General features: G+C 36.9%; 1 protein-coding gene across 1 annotated transcript in view; it reads right to left on the bottom strand.

Moving 5' to 3' along the window:
• Positions 1 to 16222, bottom strand: part of CDKL3 (cyclin dependent kinase like 3) — a 57910-nt gene that overhangs the window by 14666 nt on the left and 27022 nt on the right. The window contains exons 6-7 of the mRNA XM_043980210.1: positions 12227 to 12366; positions 8654 to 8742 (exon numbers count right to left, since the gene is read on the bottom strand). Coding sequence (XP_043836145.1) covers positions 8654 to 8742; positions 12227 to 12366 — 229 coding nt within the window. The remainder of the gene's footprint in view (positions 1 to 8653; positions 8743 to 12226; positions 12367 to 16222) is intronic.

The raw sequence follows: 16222 nt of genomic DNA, 5'->3' as shown, positions 1-16222 counted from the left end.
TCTACTACAAATTTCAGTTGGTCCTTCCCTGAACTCCATATTTCATTCAAACCTTCTTCTAAATTCCCTTGGTTCCAACCATAGCTCAAACTTCCACAAGTATTGTTGATTATTTAGCCTACTACTTCACTGAAAAGAGTAAAGCCATCCAATCTAAGCTGCTTCCTGTCCCTTTCTCTATTATTCAAAAGTTCTGAGTACCCTCCCCTTTCCTTCTAGTTACAGCACAAAAGGCATCTCTGTTTTTCATTAAGGCCTAATTATTCTCCCTCTACCTTTGATTCTATTTTCTTAGTTCCTACACAATATGGCTCTAATAGTCATTCCCTCTCTCAGAAGTACTTTCAAGTTCTTACTCTTCACTGAATCTGTTCCATCTGCCTCTAAATATGCTCATATCCTCCCAATTTTGTTGAGTTGATTATTATTCACCAGAGAGTTACCTTTCCTATTTTTCTTCTCCCTTTTGCGGCCAAATTTCTCAAAAGAATTGCTTAGATCAAATCTTTCCACCTCATCCATTGACTACTCTTTCCTCAAACCATTGCAATCTGGCTACAGAAACTGCTCTCTCAGAGGCTGTCACCTAATCACCAAATCTAGTGATCTTTTTTTAAATCTTCCTCTTTGATCTCTCGGCCAAACTTGATGCTCTTGTTCCTTTTAGATATTGCTCTTCTCCCTTAGAGTCAGAGACATCACATTCTAACTAACTGTCTCTTAGGTGCTACATCTAATGGCCTTTTTCCAGTCCTTGTTCCTCTTGACCTCTCTGTACCTTTGGCAATATCAATCACCGTCTTCTCATTGACACTCACTTCTCTCTAGCTGTCATGATGCTGCTTTCTCGGGGTTCTCCTCCCACCTTTCTGACCTGTCCTTCACTGGATCTTCATCCACATCATGCACACTCACCATAGGTGCTCCTCAGTGCTCTGTCTTGGGCCCTCTTCTTTTCCCCTTTATGCTATTGCATTTCGTGTTCTCATCATCTCCTTTGGATTCAATCTTCACCTCTCAGATCTACTTTGTCCAGCCCTAACCTCTCTCCTGATACCTACTCTTGTGTCTTCAATGGCTTATTAAACATCTTAAAATGGATATCCCATAGACATATTAAACTCAACATGTCTGAAACTAAATTGATTACTTTCCCCCCAAATCCTCCCCTCTTTCCAATTTCCCTATTACCACCAATCACTCAGACTTGCAACCTAGGTGTCACCCTTAACTCCTTACTCTCTCTCATTCCCTATATCCAATCGTTAAGTCCTTCATTTCTACCTTCATAACATCTTTCATATATACCTCTCTTCTTTCCTTTGATATCCGCCACCCTAGTGCAGGCCTGGACTACTGAAATCACTTGCTCTTTGACCCTCCTGCCTCAAATCTTCCCCACTCCAATCTAACCTCCAATGAACTATCATATTGATCCTCCTAAAACATCAGTCTAACCATATCACCCCTTCCTTAATATATTCCAGTGGCTCACTATTACATTCAGGATTAAATAAAAAATCCTCTGGTTTTTAAAGCCTTTCATAACCTGGTCTCTTCTAATCTTCTACCTTCTTACACCTTATTTCTTCTCCAAATACTTTTCAATCTAGTGACACTGGTCTCATTGTTGCTCCTTGTACACAACACCACAATCTCCCAGCTTTGAGCATTTTCCATGGCTGCCCCCCACCCCCACTCGTAGAACACTCTCCCTCATTATTTTTGCCTTTTAGCTTCTCTGCCTTTCCTCAAGTGTCAGCTAAAGTCACACCTTTTGTAAGAAGCCTTTTCTAGTACTCCCCCATCTTAGTGCCTTCTCTCTCTTACTATCTCCAATTTATCCTGTATATACCTTGTTTGCATGGTGTCTCCTCCATTAGACTGTGAGCTTCTTGAGAGCAGAGACTATCTTTTTGCCTCTCTTTGTATCCCTCACACACAGAACAGTGGGGGACACATAATTAGGATTTGATAAATGCTAGCTGACTGACCGATTCTCTATCTCACTGTCTCTTTTATTGGCTTCATGTCCTTTTGCTGTCCTTTTAGAGTGGGCATAACCCCATGTTATGGACTTTGCCCTCTTTTCTCTCTACAATCTTTTCCCTGGTAATCTCATTTACTCTACAGATTTCAATATCAGTTCTATGATAGTGAATGCTCAAACCCATATTTCATAGCTTGTCCCAGTTGTTGAGCTCCAGATCCACATATTCAGTTGTCTATAAGAAAAAACAAGCTTATAATTGTGCCTTCTAAACCTTCTTTTCTTTCAGACTTTACTTTTTGGGGAATGGCATCACCTTTCTCCTAATCATCCATGTTTGAAACTTTGGGTTTATTTTGACTTTTCATTCTCCCTCACTTCTCATGGACAAACAGTTACAAAGGATTGATTCCTCCTTAGAAATATCTCTCACATCCTTTCAACTTCCCTCTATTCTCACTGTTACTACCCTATGCCAGGCCCTCATTATCACCTGCAGTATTGCAATATCTTCCTGCCTCCATCCTCTTCACTCCCTAATCTAGACTTTCTGCCAGTGCAGGGGGAATACTCCTTCTATATAGGTCTAGTCATGTCACTCCTCAGTTCAAAAATCTTCAGGAGCTGGAAAAGGAGAAACAAGGTTATCTGATACAAAAGAGAGAGACAATATATAAGGTCCTATATTGTATGGCTGACTCTAAGTGCTAAGGAAAATGATGACATATATATTGATTAACTTAAAGAACTGCAGAGATTCAACCAAAAATTAATTGAAACAATAAAATTAGGAAAGTAACAGGATATAAAATAAACACCCCCAAATCAAAAGCCTTTATACTATTAACAAAATCCAGTAGGAAGATATAAAGAAGAAAATTTCAATAACTACAAAATGTATAAACTATGTAGGAGTCAACCTCCCAAGAAAATACTCTGGATTTACATGAATAAAAACACAAAAATGTTTTAGTCTTTACAGAAATACAGGAAGACATAGATATTGGAGAAAAATTGATTTCCATAATTGGATCCTGCCAACATAATAAAATGAGGATACTATCTAAATCAATTTACAGATTTAGTGTCATGCCAAAATAGTAATAATTCAGATGACTAGATAAAATAGTGGAAAAATTCATCTGGAAGAACAAAAAGTCAAAGGCATAATGAAAAATAATTATTACCAAAGGTAATAGCAGTATAAGATCTCAAGTTTTACTGTGCTTGTAATCTTCAAAACTATTTCTTACTGGTTAAAAATTAGAAAAGGTGATCAATAGACTAGATTAGGTGAATAGGATTCATAAACAATTACACATGGTAGCATTCTGTTGCATAACTCCAAGGATGCTAATTGCTCAATTACCAACTTAAGGACACCAACAAAAAAAATGCTACAAAAATACTGGAAGGCAATTTTCTGTTGGAAATTAGTTTTAGACTAACATTTTACACCATTTACTATATTAGCTATACAAATTAGATGAACAGGAAAGGATACACCATTCACAACTATGTGTAGGAGAAGAATTATTGACCAAATAATGGATAGAGAGGATGACAGGAGATAAACTGAACAATTTTGTTTCATAAAGTTTTGAAGTTTTTACACAAAAGCAACATAGGATTTGTAGGAAAACAATGAACAAGGGAAAACATTCTTGCAGTAAATTTCTGACAATGCTGTCAAATCTGAGATATAGACAGAGAACTAATAAAAACATATATGAATGAAAGCCATTCTCCAATAGATAGGCAGTTTTAAAAGCAGAAGGCAAATTACCAATAACTATATGAAAATAATGGCACAAATAATTTATAAGAGAAATGCAAATTAAAATAGCTCTGGGGGGCAGCTAGGTGGTACAGTGGATAAAGCACCGGCCCTGGATTCAGGAGGACTTGAGTTCAAATCCAGCCTCAGACACTTGACACTGACTAGTTGTGTGAACTTCGGCAAGCCACTTAACCCTCATTGCCTGCCCCGCCCCCCGCCCTGAAAAAATAGCTCTGATATTTAACTCACTTTTCAAATTAGCAAAGATGAAAATTGCTATTGTTAGAGGGACTGTGGGAAGATAGGCACACTGATGTGTATGTAGGAGGTAGAGCTGTCTATCTGTCTAACCATTAAGGAAAACAATTTAGAACTATACCCAAAAGTATACTAAACTGTACATACTGTTTGACCCAATGATGTCATTATATCCAAATACAGTCAAAAACAGAAGGAATGGATCCATCAGTACAAAAAATATTTATAGTAGCACTTTAAAAAAAAATTTTTGGTGGGGCAATGAGGGTTAAGTGACTTGCACAGGGTCACACAGCTAGTAAGTATCAAGTGTCTGAGGCCAGATCTGAACTCAGGTCCTCCTGAATCCAGGGCTGGTGCTTTAGCCACTGTGCCATCCAGCTGCCCCAGTATCACTTTTTATTGCAGCAAAGAACTGGAAACAAACTGAGTACCCATAAATTGGGGAATGGGTGAACAAATTGTATATAAACGTAATTAAATATTATTGTAACATGTTACATACATTCATATTTATATGAATATGATGGAATACTATTATATTGTAAAGAAATAACGAAGGGGATGGTTTCAGAAAAACCTAGAAAGATTTGCATGTTGCAGAATGAGGTGAACAGAATTAGGAGAACAATAACAACAATATAGTAAAGACAATAAAATCTCAAAGTCTTAGGAACTCTGATCTATACATTGACAAACCATGATTCTACAGGACTCAAGATGAAACAGTCTACTCATTTCCTGATAGAGATATGATGTACTCAGAGTTCATAATAAGACTTTAAAAAAAATATGTCCAATGTGGGAACTTGTTTTGCTTAACTATACCTATTTATAGCAGGGGACTTTAGGGGTTTTTTGCTTTCTCAATTGGAAAGGGAAAGGCAGGAGGGCGAGAAGGCAGATATTCATTTAAAAAAATTAATTAAAAATAATAAAAACAATTTAAACTGCTTGATTTAAAAAAGAAACAATACTGTACCATAAGAAATATGAAAGGGATGGATTCAGAGAAACTTGGGAAGACTTGTATGAAGTGATGCAGAAGGAAATGAGAAAAGCCATAAATTTACATAAGAATCACAATAATGTACAGAAAAACAAGTCTGAAAAACTTGAGAACTTTGAGTAGTGCCAAATAAGACTTTAGAAAACTGATAATGTGGGCAGCTAGGTGGCACAGTGGATAAAGCACCGGCCCTGGATTCAGGAGGACCTGAATTCAAATTTGGCCTTAGACACCTGACACTTACTAGCTGTGTGACCCAGGGCAAGTCACTTAACCCTCATTGCCCTACAAAAAACCCCAAAAAACTGATAATGAAATATGCCTTCTCCCTCTTGGCAGGAGATGGACTAGAAGTGCAAAATGAAACATAGATTTTCATATATTGCCAATGAGTTTGTTTAACTTAATTATACTAATTTATTATGTAGTATGTGTGATACTGCCTGAAGTAAAAGGGTAGTCAGTAGATGGTGAAAGAGATAAAAGAAAGAAAAGCACACCAGTAATACACCAAATTTACATAGAAGAAAATAATGAGTTAAGAAGAGACACTAAAAAATAAGGCAATTCTGTTACCACTTTTTCCCCCCTGGGGCAATGAGGGTTAAGTGACTTGCCCAGGGTCACACAGCTAGTAAGTGTCAAGTGTCTGAGGCTGGATTTGAACTCAGGTCCTCCTGAATCCAGGGCTAGTGCTCTATCCACTGTGCCATCTAGCTGCCCCCTGTTACTACCTTTTACAAGATATTATGAAGGGTATGAATGTAATGGAATTCTATTGTGCTGTAAGAAACAATGAGCAGGAGGAGTTCAGAGAAACCTGGAAGGACTTGCATGAACTGATGATGAGTGAGATGAGCAGAACCAGAAGAACATTGTACACAGTATCATCAACATTATGTGTTGATCTACTGTGATGGACTATATTTTTCTCACCAATGCAATGGTACAGAAGAGTTCCAGGGGACTCATGATGGAAGGGGATCTCCAAATCCAGAAAAAAAAAAGAGAACTGTGGAGCATAGATGCTGATTGAACCATACTATTTCTTTTGTTTTTGGTGCTGTTGTTTTTCTATTTTGAGGTTTTTCCTCATTGCTCTGATTCTACTCTTATAACATGACTAATGCAGAAATATGTTTGATGTTATATATAACCTATTATCGGATTACCTGCTGTCTAGGGGAGGGGGGAAGTAGGGGAGGGAGGGAGAAAAATCTGAAATTGGAAAGCTTGTATAAACAAATATTGAGAACTATTTTTACATGTAACTGGAAAAAAATAAAATACTTTTATCAGAAAAAAAAGATAAGCAAAGGTCAGAAAACTGGTAGTAAAAAGAGACAACAAACTTCAAAGTTCTGAAAGGCATATGTATGTATATATACATGTATATGTGTATACATACATATATGATATTGTCTGTCTTATCTCTCTATTGTCTTCTGATTTTGTTTTTTTATAATAAACATTTTTATTTTTAAAAAAAGATATTATGAAGTGTATGAACTCATGAACTTCTGTTATATACAATGTTTTTCAAAGTGTGTATTATAATCTTCTTTACACAATCCTATTTTTATTCATTTCTGTACATCAAAATATTTGTATTTGATTATGCTAAAAAAACCTAAAAAAACCCCAAACAATAATGTCAAGGAGTCAAGCCATTAACAAGTACTAGAGTAGCACTGTTTCTGATTAGTTAATATCAGGATAAACTAAGTAAATTGAAAGCTTCCTTGTCTGTTTTTAACTCACCCTATATTATCTGCTTTCTGGCCTCCTTGCCTTTGCTTGCTCTGGCCTTTATCCATAGGCTATCCTCTCTCTCCCCCATTTTCACCTATTGAATCTCTACCCATCTTTTAGAGTTTAAGTCAAATGTTACTTCCTGTGAAAACTAGATGTTGATCCTGTATTTTATATTCTGTGACTGATTCTCTTCTGTAACTCTATTATGTATTACAGATAGCAACTGAATCCCCTTTCTTTGTCTCTAAGTGTGGAAGTTCAGGAGTTAAAAAATTTAGTCTCCCTCTCTCAAGTTAGATGCAAAGGTTTAAACTTTCCCACAATCACTGTTAGTGACCTAGGGATGATGCTGGGCCCCATGAATTCACAAAGCATTCTCTTCAAGACAGAGAGGCCTGGCCCTGACCCCACATGTACATATGACTGCTTTCTTTAATGTAACCAATCATGATTCCTCACTCCCATCATGATGTCAACCCCATAATCAATGGTATAATTTCCTTGGCTGCTCTGTTCTGTTGTTTGTTCTATGCTTATAAAAATGAGTTACATCTTCAGTTCTTTGTTTTTCGGCTAATCGAGGCAGTCATTAGACTCATTCTATTGGCAGGTAGTGTCCCTGTTACTAAAATGTTATTTTGTTTAAAGAAACATGCCTCAGTTTTACCCTTTTGTTGAATTTCAGTCAAGACACTCCTCTTACATGAATCCTAATCCCTACTGGTAATGATTTTTTCTTTCAGGCTTCACAGAACTTAGTTGTAATATTTTATATTACAGTTATCTATATGTAGCCTTGGGTGATCAAATCAAATGATGTTTGTTGCTACCTGCACTTAGCACAATGCCTGGCATCCTTCCTAATGCTTGTTCCCTTCTCAGTCCCCTTATCATGCCATTTTAGACTACAGGCTTCATAAGGGCAAAGACTATGTTTTGTCCAAATTCTGAGTCTCCCTGGGCTAGTACCTAACAGTGTTCAGCATACAGTGGGCAATTACTAAATGTTTATTAATGAAAGAACAAATGAAAACAGTAGGGGGAAATAAGATGAACTTACACAAAACAGTTATAGAATACATCAGTCACAGGATCTAAAATTTAGAGACCACTGACCTCATTTTAGAGTTGAAGGAGACTGTGCCAAATATTGTCCCATTTGACAACCCTGGGAGGCAGGTGCTATTATTACTTCCATTTTACAGCTGAGGAGACTGAGGCAAACAGAGGGGATGTGCCAGCATCACACAGCTAGTAAGTATCTGAGGCTGGGTTTGAATTCGGGCTTTTTGGACTCCAAGCCCAGCACTCCATTTATTGCATCACTCAGCCACACACCTAGGTTAAAATCTTAGCTCTGCAACTTACTGCCGAGATGACCTTGAGTAAACCACTTCCCATCTCTAGGTCTCAGTTTCCTCATTTCTAAAGTTAAAAGGGTGGAATAGACGTTCTCTAATGTCCCTGTAAGCTGGAAAGCTATGATACTATAATGCAATAATGAGGTGCTATCCTGTACAGCATAGGAACTATCAATGCTATAAAAGAATGGAGGAAGGAACCATCAATGTGCTTTGGCAGTATCACTGTCCCTCATTAGTCAGCATTGGAAAATAAATCCATGCTCCCAGTGGTACTAAAGATAAAAACTCCTGTTGTTTGATCCAACTGACTACCCCTAGTTTATGATCTCTAAAGTTGATACATATAGACTCATTTTATTCATTTTCTTTCCTAACACACATTACCATGTATAGTTATTCTATAGATAAAGCTATAAGACCCTCAAGAAATCTGTCAATTCTTATAATGTAAAAGCTTTTGTTAAAAAAAATTTTTTTTAAAACCTTTCAATGCCTACCTTTCAATGAACCCATCTCTAGTAAAATAGTCATGGTTTAGAAGATCTGTAGATGACACCCTCTCAGCAGGATCAATTTGTAAACAAGCCTGGAAAATAATAAAATAAGGTTAAAACTACTTTATGGGGCAGCTAGGTGGTACAGTGGATAGAGCACTGACCCTGGAGTCAGGAGGACCTGAGTTCAAATCTGACCTCAGACACTTGACACTTACTAGCTGTGTGACCCTGGGCAAGTCACTTAACTCCAATTGCCTCACCAAAAACAAAACAACAAAACAACTTTACAAATTTCTTTACAGAGCACAGTAGACATTAACCCTTTTTCTTTTTACAATTGAGCAAAAAGCGGTTGCCATTAAAAGGGGTCTGAGCCATTAAAAAAATAAAATTAAGACTCAGTAGTTTATGGTTCTGAATTCTCTTCTCCCCCTCCCTACCCCTGCCAATTTACCTAATTTACATTAAGTAAGCCTATTATCACAGGTTAAAATGTTCTGTGCTACAGAATATAAAGATAGATTTATATAGGACAAGCATGTAACTAACACAGATGAACATCAGATAAAACACTGATGACACTGTTATGGTCCCTTAGAAAAAAATAAGGAGAGTTCTAGTAAAAAGATTCAGGGGACTGAATTACTGGTTTTGGCTAAAACGATCAAGATTAAAAATATACGTGCAAGGGGTTGCTAGGTGGCGCAGTGGATAGAGCACCGGCCCTGGAGTCAGGAGTACCTGAGTTCAAATCCAGCCTCAGACACTTAACACTTATTAGCAATGTGACCCTGGGCAAGTCACTTAACCCCAATTGTCTCACCAAAAAAAAAAAAAATTAAAAATACATGTGCAGCAAATTTCCAATCTGGAGCTATAGAGGAAAGAACATTTGATTGGAAGTTAGAAAACCTGAATTTAAGTCCTAACTCCACAATTAAATAGCTGTGTTGTTGTAGACAAGACACTTTAAAGTCTGTGAGGCTGAGTTTCCTCATATATAAAATAGGCCTAAAATACTTATACTAATCTCAAAAAGCTATTGTGAGCTAATATGATACTGAGACAATATATGTGAAAGCAGTTAACTACAAAATACCTTGCAAATATAAAAGAACGTCACAGGATTTAGAGTTGAAGGGGGCCTTGGGTCATCCAGTTAAACCTGTCACTTTATAGATGAAGGAACTAAGGCCCAGAAAGAGGAAACTTGCCCAAGAACATATAGGCAGTAAATAGTAGAGTCAGGGTTCAAACCTAGGTCTAAATCCAGGACTTCTTCCACTGTACCAGATGCTTTTCATCTGATTGTTATAACTCTTTACACAAGTAGGGCAGATACTGACAGTTTCATCTTACAGTTGAGAAAATTACAACAGATTTAGTGACATGGCAAGACAAGTCTAGAACCAGAACTCAAGTCTTTTTAGTCTTAGCCAACACAGTATCACATAATTCCACTTTAGTAAGGCTTCAGCCTCTTCCACATAACCCTTAGCAGAGCAGTCCTATTCTTTTCTCTATTCTCAGGAGAAATTACACTGATCAAAGAAATAGTCCAAAAGATGGATAACAGAAGGAAGAAACAAGGTGTTTGGATAACAGAAGTGAGATCACAGATTTTAAATAATAAAAGATCAATTATATTATAATTACAAATGAAACAAATTTTTTTTTTTTTTTTTTTGCGGGGCAATGGGGGTTAAGTGACTTGCCCATGGTCACACAGCTAGTAAGTGTCAAGTGTCTGAGGCCGGATTTGAACTCAGGTACTCCTGAATCCTGGGCTGGTGCTTTAACCACTGCGCCATCTAGCTGCCCCCAAATGAAACAATTTTAAGCCAAAATAACATCAATGGGGCCAAAGGTTAATAAATGTCCCTAAATAATTTACACTTTGAAGTTCCCTTTAAAAAACTACACAGCATGGGGGCAGCTAGGTGGCGCAGTGGATAAAGCACCAGCCCTGAATTCAGGAGGACCTGAGTTCAAATCCTGAGTTCAAAAACCTCAGACACTTGACACTTACTAGCTGTGTGACCCTGGGCAAGTCACTTAACCCTCACTGCCCGGGGCGGGGGGGGGGGGGAGGGGGGCGGGGGGAAGAAAAGAAAAAAACTACACAGCATGCAATAATTTATTCCACTTCAAAAAGGCATAAGTTTGAATTGATTCATAAAACAGAGTTAAGAAAACATTTCCTACTAGCTCTTCTTGGCAATACAATGATCCAAGACAATTCCAAAGGACTCACGATGGAAAATGCTCTCCACATCCAGAAAAAAAACCTGTGGATTCTGAATGCAGATTGAACCACACTGTTTCTACTTTTTTGTTTTTTTATTTTTTGAGGTTTTTCCCTTTTGTTCTGATTCTTCTTTCACAACATGACTAATGCAGAAATATGTTTAATGTGATTGTACATATACAACTTATATCAAATTGCTTGCCGTCTTGCAGAAGGGGGAGGGAAGGAAGGGAGGGAGAAAAAATTTGTAACTCAAAATCTTATAAAAACAAATATTGAGATTTGTTCTTGGGGCAGCTAGGTGGCACAGTGGATAGGGCACCAGCCCTGGATTCAGGAGGACCTGAGTTCTAATCCGGCCTCAGACACTTGACACTTACTAGCTGTATGACCCTGGGTAAGTCACTTAATACTCACTGCCCCACAAAAAAACCCCACAAAAACCCCCCAAATGTTGAAAACTATCTTTATATGTAACTGGAAAATAATAAAAACTTTTATGATTAAAAAAAGAAATCATTTCCTAGTACATGATATAAATATCCTCATACCCATAAAACTGTCACTAGCTCAAATTATGTGGGTGGTTTTAGAAACAAGATGGGAGATACACTGGTAAAGTTTTATAAGGAAAAATGTAAAATGCCTGCCTAACCCAGACTCTTCTATAGTCAGATAAATCAAATATTATCTTAATAACATAACTCAGTGAATTGAGAAAACAGAAAAAGACATTTTGGCATCTATGACCTTAAAACAAACAGAAATTTCAAGCAGACAATCAAATAATTTCTAGAAAAGCTACCTTCTATTATACAATAGGACATTATAATGCCAAACACAGCTAACATAGGCCACTTGTGGCTAGAAATGTTAGATATAGGATGGCCAGTTTTTAGGACACCATAATATCTCAGAAGCCCTCCTTCTCCTACTTCCTGTGGTAGACTGCATGACCTGTTTATCCTCTGCTTAGATCTGTCCTAATTACAACAGCAAGTCATCATGGTGCAGGGGAAAAAGTACTGAGTTGAGTTGAGTGTCAGGGGACCTTAATAAAAAATCCCAGTTCTGCCCTATTAAGGGGAGGGATTAGATGTGGTGATTTGTAAGATTCCTTCCAGTAAATCCTATGGTTCTATAAATGATCATTGTAATTTTTCTTCCAAATTTAAGATACATATTTGTAAAGATATACTAATTTTTTCCAATAACATTTTTACTTATTTGTATACTTCAATTTCTTCTTAAAGTAAGATTTTTAAAATGCTATTAAAATTTACAAACAGTTCTGGGAAATAAGCCCTTGCTCTCTTCTAACATACGTGGACTATGTCTGCCAGTAATCCATTTAGCTTTGGATACTTTTTTCTTGCATTTTTAGGGTGCTGAACTTGAGGAAGAACTACTCCAGCAAAAATGGGACTCCTGGAAAAAACATTCTGCAAGTGAGGTGTCAAATTGCCTGAAAGAAAAAAAACAAAAACCTTAGAGTTGAGGAAACAGTTAAAATAATTAAATGATCAAAATGCTATTTTTGCACATAAAGCAAGAATAACTAGAATTACACATAAGACAATAAGGCTTATATATATTTAATTTTTAGAGCTGGACAAAGAAATAAAAATTTATTGCATAAATACCTCAGGATATATAATTAATTCATCAACAGGTTATAGCATGATTTAATGCAAAAGTACCAGGCTCTTTTCCTTCTCTGAAAAGAGGAGGTAAGCAGATCTGATACCACAAGAAAAAAAATTATCTAAACATTAAAACTTGGAAGTATTTCTATGTGGATATCTTGACTTTATTATTATTCATCAAGCTATCCTGAAGTCACATTCATAAAAGCTTAAATTTTTTTTTTTTTTTTTTTGCAGGGCAATGGGGCTTAAGTGACTTGCCCAGGGTCACACAGCTAGTAAGTGTCAAGTGTCTGAGGCCGGATTTGAACTCAGGAACTACTGAATCCAGGGCCGGTGCTTTATCCACTGCGCCACTTAGCCGCCCAAAAGCTTAAATTTGACAATAATTTGGAACTCTGAATAGATGCAGTGAAGGAATGAGGTTGTAGTACAGTGTAGTAGAAAGAAAACTAGACAGAGGGCTAAGATAATTGGATTCGAGTTCTAGTATCAGTTCTGTCATTAACTAGCTAACACTTTGGACAAATAACTTCACCTCTCTGTGTCTCAGTTTCCTCATTTGTAAAATGAGGATTTTGGACTAGAAGATTGCTAAGGTCTCTTCCAGCTTTAAGATTTTATAGCTCTACAGCTAGAGAAAGGTAAGGAAAAAAAAGATGTCTTAAGGCACTGGAACACATTAGCATAGATGATAGCACATACAGATCACTTCCCAATGCTTTGCATCTCTACTGCTTTGATTACTTTTAATCATTAATTAGTTCTTACACAGGAACCCTACCTGGGCAGTGATTCTGGGATCCAGGAGGAGAGAGGAGAAAGAGGTAGGCCCAGGTGGTGTTAAGAAAACCCTGAGATTCATAGATCATAATATAAAAGAACAAAAGGACTGGGTTAAAGAGACTCCTCTTTCTTTAAGTCCTTATAACCAAAATCCACAGATGTAGATGCTGCAAATGTTATATGTTAAAATAATAATCAATGGAATGATTCTGAATGCCTATGCTTACAGAGAAAACTCATTCAGAGAAAAAAGAAGGCATCAATTAAAATTTCCCTAAATACCTTTTTTTCTTTTTTTTTGTCTTTTTTTTTTTTCCAGTGAGGCAATTGGGGTTAAGTAACTTGCCCAGGGTCACACAGCTGGTAAGTGTTAAGTGTCTGAGGCCGGATTTGAACCCAGGTCCTCCCGACTCCAGGGCCGGTGCTCTATCCACTGTGCCACCTAGCTGCCCCTAAATACCTTTTTAAAGAGGCATAGACCATCCAAATAATTTCCCAAAATTCCTTCTAAATTCTAAGGTAGGTATAATGAGTCAATAAGTAATAAACACAATGGGATCTTGCAGTCTTTGTTCCTTTCAGTCAACTGTGAGACAGTAAAAATGGAATGTGTTTCACTGTATTGTGAAAGCCAACTTGTCTCTTTTTATAACTTAATCAAAGATGGCTTCGATGCTTTTGCATATTATTTTCATAAAAATTTCATAGCAATGGGAAGGTAGATATAGGGTCAGGGACTCTTTTTATTTTTAATTTTTTTGAAGTTTTTACATAGTTTCTTTATGCTCTGATGAAAAAATCCATATCTTCATGGATAAACATCCTCCACAGTGCCTTTTATTCCTTCTTTTTGCCAGCACTGACACTTGCCTTTGCAGTACCCCTGACTTTCTTTATTCTGTTCTTTCATTCCTTTCGCTGCTTTCTTGACATCTTTTTCTTCTCATACAGGCCTTGCAAGTCTGTGCTTTGGTTCATTTTTCTTTGCATAGTTAAGGGAATCATAAATCATGCCAAAGCCTGTTGTTTTGCCACCACCAAAATGGGTTCTGAATCCAAAGACAAAAATGACATCTGGAGTTGTCTTGTACATCTTGGCCAGTTTTTCTCGAATTTCAGTCTTAGGCACTATGGCCTTTCTAGGATGAAGGACATCTATAACCATCTGTTTACACAGAAGGAGTCTGTTTGTCATGAACTTCCTGGTTCTGATGGTTACAGTGTCATTCATGGTGGTGGCCGGCTCCTCGAGCAGCAGGAGAGGGAAAGGGCTATTTTTCTTGATATTTTCTCCATTGCCTTTTATTGATAATAATAATTTGACAATTTGAAAAGGCAAAATTACATCATGATGGATCTTCTCTCAAAGGCTCCCTCATGCATATATTAGTATCATATCATCCTTTAAAAAAATGTCACAAAAGAGAGAACTCTACTGTACAACTCCCTCAAATTCAGTCTGGAATAATACAGGAAGACTGTCTATTGGCCCAGGCTATGATAGGCAATTGGATGGATAGTCCATAGAGTTGGTCCATCAGTACCTATATCTTAAGACAATGGACAGTATATATAACTTAGAAGATGGACAAGGAATAGAGCCCACGGTTGAATAATAGGAAGCTTTTTTTTTTTTGGGCAGGGCAATGGGGGTTAAGTGACTTGCCCAGGGTCACACAGCTAGTATGTGTCAAGTGTCTGAGGCCGGATTTGAACTCAGGTCCTCCTGAATCCAGGGCCAGTGCTTTATCTACTGCGCCACCTAACCGCCCCCACAATGCTTTTAATGACCACAAGTTTCTCACTGAAACAAGAGCCTAAATTTTTAACACCAGTATTCTTCTAGTGATGCTAGGTGGCTGTAAATCATTAAATATCCCCAGTCTCTGAAGAATGAAAGTTGCAGGCCACATGAAGGGCAATGGAGAGATGCTCAGTGGGCATAACATGTTGCAGCACATTACCAATGAATCATGCACCATGTCATAAAAGATATATACACAGCTAATAAATGTTAAGTGTCTGAGGCCAGATTTGAACTCAGGTACTCCTGACTCCAGGGCCGGTGCTCTATCTACTACGCCATCTAGCTGCCCCTATGCCTCCATATATTATACAGTAATCTACACATTCAAATTCAGTATCTAGAATCTTCAGTACAATAATAATCACTTGATATACTTTTATAGAATGGGACTACACTTCGACCATGAATAAAAATAATTTATGCAAAACAGTATATGAACTTTTAGACTTTAAAATGGTTTTCAGAATTTCTACAAGTTGAAAAAAGAAACTCTTTAACTTTTAAGAATTTGAAACACCTTAATTTTAGCTATAAGACAAAGACATTTTGTTTTAACATAGTAATTTATTTTAATTCTATACTTCAAACTGCCTTTCAGATAAAATACTATTTAATGACTTCTGTTTCCACCCTATCCCCAATATTTGGCTACTAAAAATTAAAGGAAATATTTTGGAAAGGATTAACAATAATGGATACATTCCATTACTATAGAAATGCATATATATGTACATACATATGAGTATGTCTATCTCTATGTCTGTGTATAGTTTCTAATCTAAAAAGTAATGCCTTTGGGGATCAAAAATATTTTTAGAAGTTGAAGTTCTTTTAAGTAATATCATTCCTCAAAATTAAAAGAGCACTTAATATAACATTTCTCATAGTACCAACTAGCAACATATAGGATAGCAGTTTCTTTCCTGGAATGATAATGCTTGCAACAGTAGAGAATTTGGTATCTTATATATACTTATGGCATATATAAGCCTGGAGAAAATTTTGCTGATATCTTTGTGATGTGAAAAATATTAACTACTGCTGAAAAATTCTATAAAGGGTTTAACTTAATATGGGAAGAG

Source organism: Dromiciops gliroides, chromosome 2 (genome assembly GCF_019393635.1).
Source record: "Dromiciops gliroides isolate mDroGli1 chromosome 2, mDroGli1.pri, whole genome shotgun sequence".
Classification (NCBI taxonomy): Eukaryota; Metazoa; Chordata; class Mammalia; order Microbiotheria; family Microbiotheriidae; genus Dromiciops; species Dromiciops gliroides.
Note: the sequence above shows the minus strand (reverse complement) of the source record. Positions and strands in the feature narration are given on the sequence as shown.